We start from the raw sequence: 14,675 nt of genomic DNA, 5'->3' as shown, positions 1-14,675 counted from the left end.
AGGAACAAACAGAGGCACAAACATATCTTTCGGCGCCAGTACCGATGTTGAGTGACGTCGGGGTGAGGCTGGGGTCGACGCCGGTTGGCGGCACAACGGCACAGAGGGCATAGTCACTGGAATCGGCGCCGAGGAAGGTTCCGTGAGGTCGACTAGCGTCGATCCGGAACCAGGCCTGGATCATCGGGGGCCCTCTGACACCAGGGCCGGAGCCGCCTGCATCGAAGGCCCAGGACCCTCAGCCGAGTCCGGGGGACCAGAAGGAGTGCCAGCGTTGTCGGACTGGCCAAAGATGCTGTGCAGCGCTTCGTAAAAAGCTTGTAGCTTGGCAGGGGACGCTCCGGTTCCAGGAAAGGGAGAGAAGGGCGGAGCCATCCCAGAAGCAGGCTCCAAAGACTGAGCAGGAGAGCAGCGACCCTTCGGGTCCTGCGTCACGTCGGCCGACGGACGGGGAGAAGACGAAGAGCCACGATGCTTCTTCGCCTTCTTCTTGTGCTTTGACTTATCCGAGGAGTGCGAAGACTTCGATGATGAGTGGTGGTGGCTACGTGACCGGTCCCAAGATATTCCTCCCGACCTGGACCTCTAACGATGCAGAGCAGACTGCCGGGCCTCCAAGAGCGTTTTGGACTGCTCCTGCAAAGTCTTCGGATTCACGGTCCAGCAGTTGGAGCACGATTTCAGGTCGTGGTCGTGGTCCAGGCACACGAGGTGCGGATCCATGATGGACATCAATTTGTGACCGGAGTCACAAGGCTTGAAGCCGGTCCGACGATGGAACATCAGGAGCTATCAGCAGTCAATAGACACAAAAAAAACATTGACAAAGGTCGAAAAAAAGTTTAGGCAAAAAGTGACTAAGGGGCAAGCTCTCTCCGGATATGAGCTGGCTGGTGCAGAAAAAGAAAGAACTGATGTCAGCGCACAGGGACGGCGTCTAAGTAGACACTGCAACATCATCCCGGTGACCACAATGCAGACTACGGACGTGCAGGGGTACTGCTACAGAAAAATTATCCAGATCCAGTCCGACACCTGGGGGTAATTCTAAGGTAAGTAATCTATAACTAGTGGCCTCTTTCAGATCAAGGACTTCATTGATGAATTCTCAGATCTCCTCAACACCTCGTACATCGGACATGCAGACTGCTCATCACATCAGTCAAAGCAAAGTACTATACAAACACCATCAAAAGCAGAAAAGTGTTCAAGAAACACTGCATCAACCTCCTGCCGGGACTACCTTTTCATCACTTCACAGAAGAGTGCAGTTCCATCAATCAAAATACAAAAGATCAGACAGCACATCGACACCTTCCTGTAGAATCCTGTAATAGTCAACATTCAAAGCCCTATCTCTCCCAGATTTTGCTGACCAGTTACTAAACTCCCTCAAAGCCACTTCTTATGAAGAGGTCTTATCGTTCCTCGTCAAACCTCGCTCTCTGAATGATCTTTTACCCCTACTTACCATTGTCAATGCCTTCTTCACTCATGGCATCTTCCCAGAAGTTCCCCAAAAATATCAGAGGCTCCCATTCCTAAAGAAATCTACACTAGACCCTGATGACCTTGCCAAATACCGGCCCATAACTCACCTACTATCTATTGGAAACATCATTAAAAAAGCAGTCTATGTTCATCTCCAAGATCACATAAATTCTATCCATCTCATGCAGGACTACAAGTCTGGCTTGAAATCACACTGCAGCACAGACACTTCTAACTTACACATCACAGACAATGCACTCTTGACCACAGAAAGAGGACCCCCTGCCTCCTGACCATGCTGGACCACTCAGCGGCCTTGGACAGTCGATCATTCCACCCTCATACGCACCCTGGAGTCTCGAATAGGATTCACTGGCAGGGTACTTCACTGGCTCTTCTCCTACCTTTCCAGCTGACACCAGCTTGCCTATGTGGGCACCTCTGGGGCACAAAAGATCCCAGTCATGTGTGCAGTCCCCCAGGGTTTCATACGTTCTCCAGGGGAGAGAAATTGGCCTAACGGCTAGGGCGGTCAACGTCGAATCTGGGGAACTGGGTTCGAGTCTCAACAAAGACACTGAACATCCTGTGATTCTGTGCAAATCACTTAATCTCTCGGTGCCTAACAAAAAAATGAATGTGTCCTCATGTAACGCAACCAGTGCTATGTAAAGCACTCTGATATCCGAAACCTTCGGGTCAAGTTCGCGCTATATAAAACGGAGTAAAATAAAAAATAAAATACAATTCTTCAACCTTTACATGGGTCCGCCCGCTGGTCTACGCACAGATAACAGCATCAAGATTCAACAATATGCCGGCGATACACAAGCCTAATGGAAAGCCTCCTCCTCTTATGACGTACGCCTCACACAATGCTTGCACATCATCCAGACCTGGATGTTCACTCAAACAAGGAAGAATTGCTGTTATTTGCCAAAAACACCAAACCAGATACAGTACAAACCTGGTTCAATGACATGAACCTTGACGACCTCGAACCTAGACTTTCACCAAACGCCAAGTCACTTGGATTCACCCTGGACACAGACCTCACCTTCAAGGAAACCAGGAAACAAAGACAGCCTTGTACCAGCTCTCTTCTAAAAAAAAAAAAAAGTCAAACAATTTCTTCCAGAAAATAACTTCAGAATATCTACCAGACCTCCCATAAGAACCCCTAAGGGGCATCCTACATGCCATAGCACACCTTAACGAGGGCCTGAAGAAATATGATCGCATCACCCTCATCCTGATGGAACTCCATAGGCTCCCCTTGCCGGCCTGGACCATCTTAAAAACCAGCTGCATACTGTCAGATTTCTTGACCAGCACCCCCGCTTATCTTGCAGACAAGCTCACCATCTCTGGTGGATCTCAGCACACAAGGACCAAGGACACCTACAGAGTAAGCAGTATAAAACTGAAAATACAAGATAGCAGGCCATATCCATCTCTGCACCCAGGATTTGGAACAGATCCCCTTGTCCATCAGGACTGCCCAAAGCTGCTCAGTTATAAAAGAGTGGAAGACTCACCACTACATCCCAACGCATGAAGCATCCACAGCCCAGCTTCTTCTTCTATTACTTGTTGAATTTATGCTGGTCTTTGACCATGTACAGCGCTACATACAAGCGGAAGCAAAGGTGAGCTAATGTTGCTCATCTTCTGTAGCTTCTCAGGGACACTAGGGAACTACTGAATAGGAAAATTAAATCTTCTAGCATTCAAGAAAGGGACTAGAGCAGAGTTTGGAAAGAAAAAGGTATTACCCTGAATATTCCAGGGCTGGAAAGAGTAATTAAGGCAAATACACAGTTAGAATTCACTCATGTTTACTACATTACTTTCATGTAGCACGAACCGTAGTACTTAATGCAAGATAACATTGCATTTCCAGGTATGTGCCACTCTTTCTTGTTTCCCAACAGGATTCCAGTACTTTTCCCATCTGATTTCCAAAACCACATTTATTGGTTTTACAAACCGGCTATCTTTAATAAGATGCTATGTAGCCTGAGTAGTACATACTCCCTTCAAAGCATCCCAAGAGACAGGACTACTGCATTCCATTACAAATATTAAGTGTTGTCACCTAAAGATTTTCAAGTTACTTGTCTTAAATAAGAGAAATACAGATTTTCTTATTAATGGAGGATCCAGCGGCGCTTCTTTAAATCTCAGATCCACTCCACGTGTGTACTCCTCCTGACTGCCCGGCCATCCTTCTCTGCACAGGTTGCCTCATACAATCTTGCACCCAATTTGAAAAACTGCTACAAATCAAATTTAAGTTCCTTTTAATTCAAGTTGAAAGTATCCAATAGTCGAGAAAACTCATCTCCTCCAGTTCAATCTATTGTAAAATGTCATGATCCAAACTCCAGCTGGCTCTCCTAGGAATGTAAAAGGCTCATCAGACCATTCGTCTGCAACATGCACACATCTACGCCTGATTGATATGGTGCAGTGTCCATGTGCACTGAAATACAAGGTCACAGTACGCAATCCGTCAAACTAGATCATTCTGAAAATGAATAAGGAGAGTACACCAAGGTATTCTATGTTCAATCGGACATTCCAATCAGCAGACTACCTATCCACACATGCGTTCCCCCAATCCATCAAAAAACATCCTCAACTATCAATAAATTCTACTTGGAAGACATACCCAGTGCACTTCGTTCTCTGGGACAGTTTCACAAAGCGTTCTCTAGGAGCACTAATGACCTTCTCCTAACTTTCAGGGAAAATGTCAATCAAACTAACAGGTAAAAAGCGTCCTTTTCAAGGCTGCTAAACACTGCATCAATGTACCAGAACCCACAGTCTCTGCTTCAGTCGACATGCAACGCCACGAATCTCTTCGGCACCACAAAGATCAACAAAATGAGATACAATGTAATTACCACTTCCACAGCCCCCTCAATTCCACGCTATTCCCACTGCCTCACCACCAAACAGACCTCCTTCAATCCAGGCTTGCACATGCATCTCTAACCTCATGAAGTCTCGTAAGGCAACAGGTATGAAGAGGACACTATTTTTCTTCTATCATCAAATCACACCAAAAAGATGCTCTCAAATCTTCACATTAATAATGCCTCCGCAAGCAAGGAACACTGCCAGCAGCCCTTAAGTTGTCCTGCTAAAGAAACAATGCCTGCACCCAGACAAAATCTCCAACCTTAGCCCTGTCACCAGCCTTCCACTCACAGAAAATCATTCAAAAAGCAGTTGCCACCCAGCTACAGGTGCAAATCACCAAGGATAGCTGTCTACAGGAAAACCAATCGGGCATCAGACCACACGCAGCACTGAGACATCCATACACCAATTAGTCAATTATGACCTCCTTCAGCTTCCTGGTCCTGTTTGCGCTCTCTCCGGCTTTGCTATACACACCTGAAAACATGGATGGAATATTTAGGCATTACCTTGAAATAGTTAGCACCCAACCTCACCAACCAGTATTATCTCGAGAAAAATAGGTTCCACAAGATCCCATACACTTCCAGGCATTGTGAAAATGAAATACCAGCATTTGTAAAGCACACAGCTACCTCTGGAGGGGTGTCCCGGCACTGGGGGCTGTGGGGAAGATTAAGCGAGCTATTGCCCAGAGTCACAAGGTGCTAGGCTAACCTGCCGCCGGTGAGAGAACCGTGAGCCCCGGTGTTCCAGAGTTAGCCGCCCTGGCCGCTGCACCACACCTCTTCTCCTCTAATCTTTAACCTCTGCATGGAACCTTTGCACCCAGTCTTGCAGAGCGCAGTTTCAAGATCCATCAAGAACCAGAGGATACCCAACTCAATCTAAAAAGGTCTTCACCCTTCAACATACAGAGACTCAAATCCCGCCTCAAGCTCATCTATACTTGGACGTCAACTAACTTCCTGAAGCTAAACCTCAGAAAGGCTGAATTCCCCCAGTTTGCCAATAGCACCAATCAACCCCAATTTACCACCCCTGCCCGACTATGTTGTAGCTCACTATGCAAAAACTCTGATTCAACCTGGACAGAAGCCTCTCATTCAAGCAACTTGCCACCAAGAAGGCTAGGAGCGCTTTGTCACACTCTCCCTCTTGAAAAGGAAAAACTGTTTCTCCTAGAAGATAACTTCAGGACAACTGTACAGTCCTTAGACCTCTCCCATCTGGATGGAGGCATGTCTTGTTCAGCAGGCTCCGAAATATCACCCAAGCACCCCTGAAAGGTATCCTTCACGAAGCAGCACAACACATCATGGGCTTTAAGAAATTTGACCATGTCGCATCAACCTTAAAAGACCGGCACAGGCTTCCATTTGAGCCAAGATCATCTTCAAAACTAGCTGCCCTCCACAACAAGACCGCAGCTTACTTAACTAACAAACTAGACACATCTAGAGGACAATGCCAGACCAAGTGTCCGGATATTGACAGACTGGTGACAAAACATTACAATAAAGAAAAATCCAGAAGGCAGGCCTTCTGCGTTCAGGCTCTTAGAATCTGGAACAGAATCCTTTTCTACATCAGATCAGCACTGACTCTTCTACAATTCAGAAACATCTGAAGACCGACCTGTTCAAGGAGCACCAAATAGGACCTCCCACCAATGACTATCTTCTCAAGGGGCAGGCGCCTGTTAAGTGCGCTTTTACTTTTGAGCTAGTTTTGCGCTTTACAAATACCAACATATAGGCAGGCAGACATTCATTAATCCTACTACTTCTCCAAAATTAATCAGGCGCCACAACATAGTTTTCAACGACCTGTTTGGTACAGTCATATTTAGACTGTTACCAAGAAGGTCAATGCTATCTATAAAATTTGTATGTCTTCCTATAAAATCCCCAACCGGAGTCTTAACACTACCCATGTGTAAAGTCTCAACTAACACTCGCATATAACTCCCCATCGTTATGATATCCATTATTGTATCGATTACAGTACCCAACTAGTACTGACTGACATCCAATGCTTTAAGCCCATTACACACTTTCATTTTGTGTTGGACTCTGCATCCAGGTTCTCCAGCTTTCTTTGTGGGCTTTTTTAATGCAGTCCTTCTTACTGCACTTTTCTTCTTATAATTCATTAACTCTTCAAAGCTTCTCTACCTTTAACACCACTAACGATTTCCAGTATTCCATTTTCATACTTCTCAACTCACAATGGCATCCGATTTAAAACCCATATAATTATAACTATTTAGTATGGAACAACTCACCTCATCATCCTCTGAACGGTTTGAGGCCAAGCAGACTCATTTGGATTTGAAGCTGTGACCATCAATTTCCCCACACACAAACATGTGCCTCGCGGATGCATTTGTCCATAAAGCTAGAATACTGGCTCAGTTTCTTCCCTTTTGTGAAACTAATTCAATTGTTTCCATGTCCCAGATCGCTCTTCAATAGCCACTTTAGCATATCTTTGACCTTCAAACTGAACTTCAAGTTTATCCATTATAGATCCTCCAATTTTAACCATTAGAAAGGTTACTTAGCCTTAATCAAATGCAATCTTCCCATCTTATCTACTGACCCTACAATTAATTAATTATAATAACAAAGTGGTCATATTTGTGCATTTTTCTACTCCTATATCAGAACTATTGTTTCTTATGCTTACTTTATATGTAGGTCTGATCAAAACCCACACACCAATCATGCAATGTCAAACCCGGTTTACATGCATTGTGCTTGACCAACTCCCACATCTTGCATGGATTAGTGTCTCATAACCACAAATGTATATTTTCCATGGTATGTGTCACTGCAGCCTGATCTGCAATTCAATACTTGATTATTCTTCCCTCTCCGTTATTTCCTCACGTCCTCCATCTCAAATATGCCATCATTATTGTAGGAGCTTTGGATAACTACATCGCTTTCTCACCTAGACCTGTGTACTGCAGCTACACGTAAAAATACCAGCAGCCCCCAGTATTGTTATCCTTTAACAATTACATCATTGTAACTTATTTATCACACAGAGTCCACAATTCTTAGATTCTGAGCACATTTTGACGTCTCATGTGCCACATACCAAACACTTTGCCCACAAACCCACACATACTGCCACACTATATCAAATGTAAACCTAAAAGTGCCTTGATGCACTGACCCTTCATCAAATGTTAACCTGGTGCAGCCTTGCCGCATTCCTTGAACAATAAATCCTTTACCTGCAGGAACTCTTGATCGTTGGACATAGTGTTTCTAGTGTTTGGACTTAAAATAATTTGTATTTACAATATTTTGCCAAATAATGCCAGAATCCACAATACGCAACTGGCACCTCCTCAACATGCTTAGTGATGGCATTGAGCCATCTAACAATTAGAAGACTGGAAAATGAGGAATCCTTGGTGGCCATCAAGTAGCTAAAGTGCCACAAACTGGATTTTCACTGATTACTGTAATCTTACCTTTGCACCGGCTTTCTTTATGCATCATTGCCCAATGTATTGTGAAATGACTGGTCCTGCCACCAGGAAGGGCAAGAAAAAGAAACCCTGTCGGGCAAATGCAGCACTTTTCACCAGTACTAAGCACACATTCCCAGCCCATACCTGAGTCCTAAATGTTAACACGTTGACTCCAGGTTGCAGTGCGACATTGCTACATTTTAAGGTGTTGGCGCCCTCTTCCAGAGACACTCCAGATGGCAGGTCCAAAGAGGAGTTGCTCTCCTGGTGTCGCAGCAGCATGTGGGCATTCCTGCAGATAATCCCTGTCGTGTTGAGAGAGCTGTCCGAAGGGCTTTTCTCGTACATCTCGTACAGCTCTATCGTAGGCACATTGTTCTGGGAAGAGGGGAAGACCGACATCTCACTTGGGAAACTGATGATGCCATTGGAGGTCTTGTGCTTCGTTAGCCACTCGGCTGTTTTGCGGTAGCTGTTCTTCTCAATGCTGAAGTGAACCAAGATGCAGACACTGTCCACCTGCACTGCAACGGGCATGTGGCTCTGCAAAGTCAACTCCAGAGAAAGCCACCCACCAACATGCACCACAGCATTTGGGGGGTCAAAATGTAAATTCTTCAACTGTGCAAATGAGTTCAAGGAAAGGATCACTTTAGAACCTGAAAAAGAGCACATGAGAAACAGTTTTAAAAAAAATGTGATGACAAGAGTTGAGTCTCTCAGACAAACTCCAATTGCAGTACAATACTGAACCATTCATTCATGGAAGAAACAAACCTCTCACACTACCAAAACTTATTCCACTCTGGAACCCAAGCAGCTTCCATTGCCACATGGGAGGATATTAAAAGTACAGTTAATTCCTAATGGAGCAGGGTCACTCTTATTACGTACCTCTGCCTTTGTTACTGGTTATCAGCCTACTCTTCTACAGAGACCTAAGAACACTTCAGTGCAAACAAATGTGAGCGAGGTGCATTGCTTCCCTATCAGAGAGATCGATGCCTCATTATCATCATCCCTCTCGCCTCACAGGCACCAATCAATTCCAGGGCTACTGAACCTCAACTATTAACTACGGCAACACTCCTCTTCAGCTCTTGAGCTCTCTACCAGACCTAAATCAGCTCCTTTAATCTTAACTTTTACTCCAATGACATATGAATCAGTCTTGAGCTTAAAAATCCACCCAACCGTGACACATGCTCGATTGTACATTCCTGCTAGCAGCCAAGTAATGGATGATACTGAACCACCCCATGGGACAAGTCAATCATAAATCACCCATCAACAATAATAATAAAAATCTTTATTCGGCATACAAACATAGCCATAAAAGAGGCAGTTAAAAAAGAAACATACAACAAATTTGTGTGTTAGCTACAAAACAACTCATTGCACAAAATTAGCAAACAAAGAGTCCATTATATCTTTTTATCAGGGCTGATTTCTTAGGTTCACAAAACAACCAGAAAATATTTGTTATGTTAAAAAAACAATCCTACCCTAGTCACCATTTATTAAACATGACAGAACAACACAGATAATCCTAAAAATCACAGTCAGCTCATAAAATGTGTAGCAGCATAACAATGTGCAAAACTCGCAAGTACTCTAGTGGCCTTCAGTCGCCTCAAGTATTTCTTAACCTTAAAGCAGATCTTAAAAAATGTAAAACACTAAAAAGTGTATGAACATCAGGTTCGAGCTGTAAAATCAATAGGGCAACACAAGCCTGCCTAAATCGAAGATCTTTTAAAAGCCCTTTAAGAAACACTTGTCTGGGGTGTGAGTAATATTCACAAACGAAGACAAAAAGAAGTGTGTCCTGTGGAGACCTAATGTCGCAGCCACATGGACCCAGGGGAGAAGCCAGTAAATGATGAAATAGGTTAAATCTAAAACCAGTGATTAAAAATCTGTCTTGTGCACTTATTAGAAGATTGGGTTCCATACCCTGTACCGATTTTATTAAAATGTGCGCTCTGACCATGGGTTTCAGGAGCTCCTTGTCCTCTCGGTATGCCGTGACGCGTGTAAGAAACAATTCTTTGATAATAGCACTGTCTCGGGATTTTACCTTATCATGACTAGTAAACAAATCTCTTCCTAATGCGGTGAAGGTATCCTTAACATATTTTAGCCAAGGGATTTTTAGAATATGATCAAGGGAGAGGCAGTCCTGGATTACTAATCTGTTAAAACCTGCCTCCTCATTGGACCAGCTCTTCACCCAGCAGAGCAGGGGTTTGACAGCCACCATATCCGTAATATACTTAAACCCCAATTCCTCATGTAGCGAGTATGAAGGAGTAGTCTGAGGGACTTTCAGAATCCGCCTAAAATACTTGTTTTCTGCAGTTTGTAAATTATTGGCCGCCATGTACCCCATACCTCGCTGCCATATAAAGATTTAGAAATACAAAAAGAGCTATATTGCTTTAAAATTGTCCCCGGAGACAAGTACCCAATCTGAGAGCATAATTTGCGATTGCTCCCACTGACCTAGTCATTTCTAAAAACGTCTAATGAATATTTAAAACGGAGTTTCTCATCAAATAAAATCCCCAGGTAAGAAAAGGCCAGAGCTTTCACTAAACTATGTGTGCCTACTTTATAGGTCTTAGGCCTCCTACTCTGCTTGCCAATTTCCATAATATAGGATTTGGTTAAGTTAGGTAACAAATCCATTATATTCATAAAAGAGACAAACCCATCAAGTAAAAACTGCAAGCCCTTCGGGGTACGTGCAAGAAGTACTGCGTCATCCGCATATAACAAGACGGAAACCGCTCTTGTGACTATCCTGGGTGTATCAGCCTGTAGGGCCATCAGGGAGGAATCGAGAGTGTTAATATATAATGTAAATACCAAAGTCGCTAATATACATCCCTGTCTGACCCCACTTAAGCCTTTAAAATGATCGTTGGTATACCCGTCCTGTCTGTATCTAATTACAGCAGTGGTGTTAAAATGTAGGATCAATAAAATATTGTTTATCACCGGGTCAACCCCAAGGTCCCAAAACTGTTAACAGAGTTTACAACGGTTCACTCGGTTAAAGGCTTCGGTGCGATCCATGAAGCCCAGAAACAGCGCCCCAGGTTTGGCTAGTGTATATTTTGCAATTACAAGGTAAAGATTCAGGCTCTGATCTGTGGTTGATTTATCAACACGGAAACTATATTGTACCTCCGATATAATTTGATTGGAGTCTGCCCATACAGACAGCCTGTTAAGTAAGACCCGACCCAAGACTTTCACTGTAACATCAATGAGGGATATCAGTGGCGTAACGAAAGTTGAAGGGGTCCCCCTGCAAGGTACATAGAGGGGCCCCCGCTCCGGATTTAATCCGGAGCTCTCCAGCATAAGTACAGTGCTGAGGGGGCCCCCTGCAGCTCAGGGCACCCCGCGATGCGGGGGCCTGTGTTACGCCCCTGGGGGATATGGGACGATAATGTGGACTATCCTTATCTCCTTTCTTAAAGATCGGAACAATGGTGGCAGTAGACCATGACGCAGTCATTACTGTTGCTGCTTTCGCGTTTAAAACCCTAACAAGGAGTGGAGTCCATTCCTCTGTATTGTAGCGGAAAAGGTCGGGAGGGATCCCATCTGGTCCCGGCGCCTTGTTCTTGGACAGTCCCTCAATTCCCAATCTAACCTCATCCAAAGTGAGGGTAATGCATTCAAATCTATGGTGAAAATTTAGTTTGTGTAAGGGCTGCTCACTGTGGTCATGACTACAAACTTCCTCAAAGTGAGCCTGCCATTGCTCTGGCAAAATATTACGACTTAGCCCAGGTTTATCTGGTTCTGTAAAACAGGGGTTATTAATAACCCTCCAAGAGCGGGTACAGTCCTTTTGCTCACATGCCTCTGTCAGATCCTCCTAAGCACTTTTTTGCAGTGTGCGCTTCCGCCCCTGGACGACCTGCTTTTATTTGCTACAGCAGGCCACCACCCAGCATCTATCTCTCAGAGACTGTTTTAGGGCCTTCCTAAGATCTCTTAGGGCCCAGGAACACTCCCCCCTCAATCCATCTTTGTACGTCCGCACAGAAGGAATGTGCCGGGACTGTTAACAAACCATCAACTACTTGTGTGATAGCGATAAATGCCTGAATAGTTTCTTCCCCCTGAGCTTGCGGGTCTAGACAGGTCAGGATCTCCTGCTTGCTTATGCTAAACAAAGATTTATTAAAAGCAATAGTATGTACCTGTGACCACGTTAAACGCCTTCCTTGATCAGTAGCAGAGATCATTCCCCCGGTTATCCTTCGCGGCTGATTCCAAGGGGCTACAAGTGACATTATCACAGGATTGTGATCACTAAATGGGCTGTCATGTATGTTCAAAAGAGATATAAACCTCCTCTGTGTAATGGAAACAAAAATAAAATCAATAAATGTTGAGGCAGCCTCTGCCTTTATAGGTCGGGGGCACTGCTGAATCAGGGGGGATGGTGTGCAGGTCCAAAGTGTGTGTTAGGGCATGAGTGTTTAGGAAGGCATTCAAATCCCGCCCTTCCAGGGTGTGTTCTAGATTGAATCCCTCACTAATTGTACAAGTGGACCAATCTTGATGAGTCACTGCTAAGTTGGAGCATAAGTGACAGTTAAAGTCTAGAATTAATTGGGTCTGCAACAAGCTTCCCCCTGAATTTACTCAAGGTGTCCACTTAACTCAGCAAGGCTTGCCTCCCCTTGTGGCGGTTGTCTTTCATTATAAAAATGTATTAGAACAAATCAATACGATTTGCTCGTTAATTTAAGCTCTAGTTCAATTTAGAATCCCACATCAGGTGCTTTATAATGCAGTGGTTCCTAAGGTCTACAAACGTGATTAAGCTCCCCCCCCTTGCTCTCCCAGATCTAGAAATTTCTGCTGGTCAGAAAAGCGTTTTAAAGCCCTTTAGAATACAATTAACTGCCTCCCACGTTTCCCAAATGAATATTATGTGGAAGTGTCTAATAAATTAGAGCCACTGCTTGTCCGAGAGTTTTCTAGATAAACTTGCCACATTCCAGGAAACGATGTTTAAATCATCCCCTCTGACCCCAATCTGATTGAAAAAGGGGGCAATGGGGACTTTCCCTGGGCTGTCAGTCCCCGTAATGATTTGGCCCCTATGTCCAGTATGGGGGCCTATTATTACCCCAGGATTAATCTCCTCAGTCACAGGGCACTCATCAGGGAGGTCAATATCTATGCCCATACCCCGCCCTCTTGTTGTCAGTTTATATTGTTAAGGTCCCTCCAGGGGATAAATGGATTAAATGAGGTCGGAAGTCCTCCACGATGGGGGGTGGGGAGAGCCCTTCCTGATCTATGGGATGGCCTATAGAAAAAGCCCAGTAGGAGTGGTTTTAACCCGGAGTTATGTTATGTTATGTTAAAGGACTTTTATATAGCGCAGATTCACCAACTGGTCTCTTCGCGCTTTGGAGAGGAAGATAGCGTCCTAGTACTGTGCAATAAAAAGTGAGGTGTTATTCTAATGACTCTCTAAACAGGGTAGTTTTAAGAAGTTTCCTGAATTTCAAACGAACGGGCTCCTTGCGCAGGTGTTCCAGCAGGTTATTCCAGAGATGTGGAAGAAGAGTCGAACAAGCCCTGCCCCCCTTGGAGGGGAGTTTAAACCGAGGGGGGACTAAAAGACCCGCCTCCGAGGACCGCAGAATACGTCTCGGGGTATATATTTGAAAGCGCTCCTTAATGCATGCAGGTGCCTGGCCGTATAGGGCTACATGAGTGATGCAGAGGCCTTTGAAGATGGCTCTTTGCTTCATCGGCAGCCAGTGCAGTTTGGTAAGGAGGTCAGAGGCATGCGCCCTTCTGGGCAGGCCAAAAATCAGACGGGCTACATCGTTCTGCACCAACTGCAAATTCCTGATCAAGTTTAATGGCAGGCCAATGTACAAGGCGTTGCCATAATCCAGCCTTGAAATAATGGTAGCAGACACAATCATCTGCAATGAGGTCGTAGACAGGAGGGGCACAAGTTTACGTAATTGCCTCAGGAGGCCAATGCATGTCCCCACAACTGATGTAACTTGCCTAGCCATGGTGAGATCAGAGTCTATTTTAATACCTAAACTTTTCACCACAGGGACTGGGGAGGGGGCAGACCCCAGCTCCTGTGGCCAAAAAAGTTCACACGACGGGCTGTTTTTTGGGGGGACAGTCAGGACCTCTGTCTTGTCGGGATTGATCTTAAGCGAGTTGGCCGACATCCACTTTACGGTAAACCGTAATATATTATGAACTCTTTCCTGAGCTAGTCTCGAGTTATCAAGTTGTACCAAAAGTTGTGTATCGTCGGCGTAGTTAAAAACTTGACAATCCATGTGTGCCAGGCACTCCACCAGTGGTTGGAGTTATAGATTGAAAAGGAGAGGGGACAAAGCAGAACCCTGAGGGACTCCGCAGGTCAGAGAGCCCTTGTCTGATATCTGTGTGCCCAGTTGGACCCGCTGGGTACGCCCCGACAGAAAGGACTCCAGCCATTGGTATGCTAGTCCCTTAATGCCTGCATCTGTAAGACGGGTCAGTAAAATGTTGTGGCTAACCGTATCGAATGCCGCTGATAGATCAAGTAAAATCAGGGCATTCAAAGTTTTCCTATCGGCAGCAATTCTCAGCTCATCCAGGACTGACAGCATCACCAGCTCTGTGCTGTGATGGGCTCTAAAGCCCGCCTTTCTGACCTGGAGCAGCTTATGGTCCTCTAAAAATGTTGAAAGAGTTTTGAGGACAT

The 14,675-nt window shown here is 44.9% G+C and overlaps 1 protein-coding gene across 3 annotated transcripts in view; it reads right to left on the bottom strand.

Annotated features, from left to right (window-relative positions):
• TRAPPC10 (trafficking protein particle complex subunit 10) overlaps positions 1 to 14,675 on the bottom strand; it is a 584,087-nt gene that overhangs the window by 221,026 nt on the left and 348,386 nt on the right. For all 3 annotated transcript variants that reach the window (XM_085620787.1, XM_085620788.1, XM_085620789.1), the window contains one exon: positions 8,057 to 8,571. In XM_085620787.1, coding sequence (XP_085476913.1) covers positions 8,057 to 8,571 — 515 coding nt within the window. The remainder of the gene's footprint in view (positions 1 to 8,056; positions 8,572 to 14,675) is intronic.

The sequence above is a fragment of the Triturus cristatus genome, chromosome 8, assembly GCF_964204655.1.
Source record: "Triturus cristatus chromosome 8, aTriCri1.1, whole genome shotgun sequence".
In the NCBI taxonomy this organism is placed as follows: domain Eukaryota; kingdom Metazoa; phylum Chordata; class Amphibia; order Caudata; family Salamandridae; genus Triturus; species Triturus cristatus.
The sequence above is the reverse complement of the archived record's forward strand: the minus strand, read 5'-3'. Positions and strand labels throughout refer to the sequence as shown.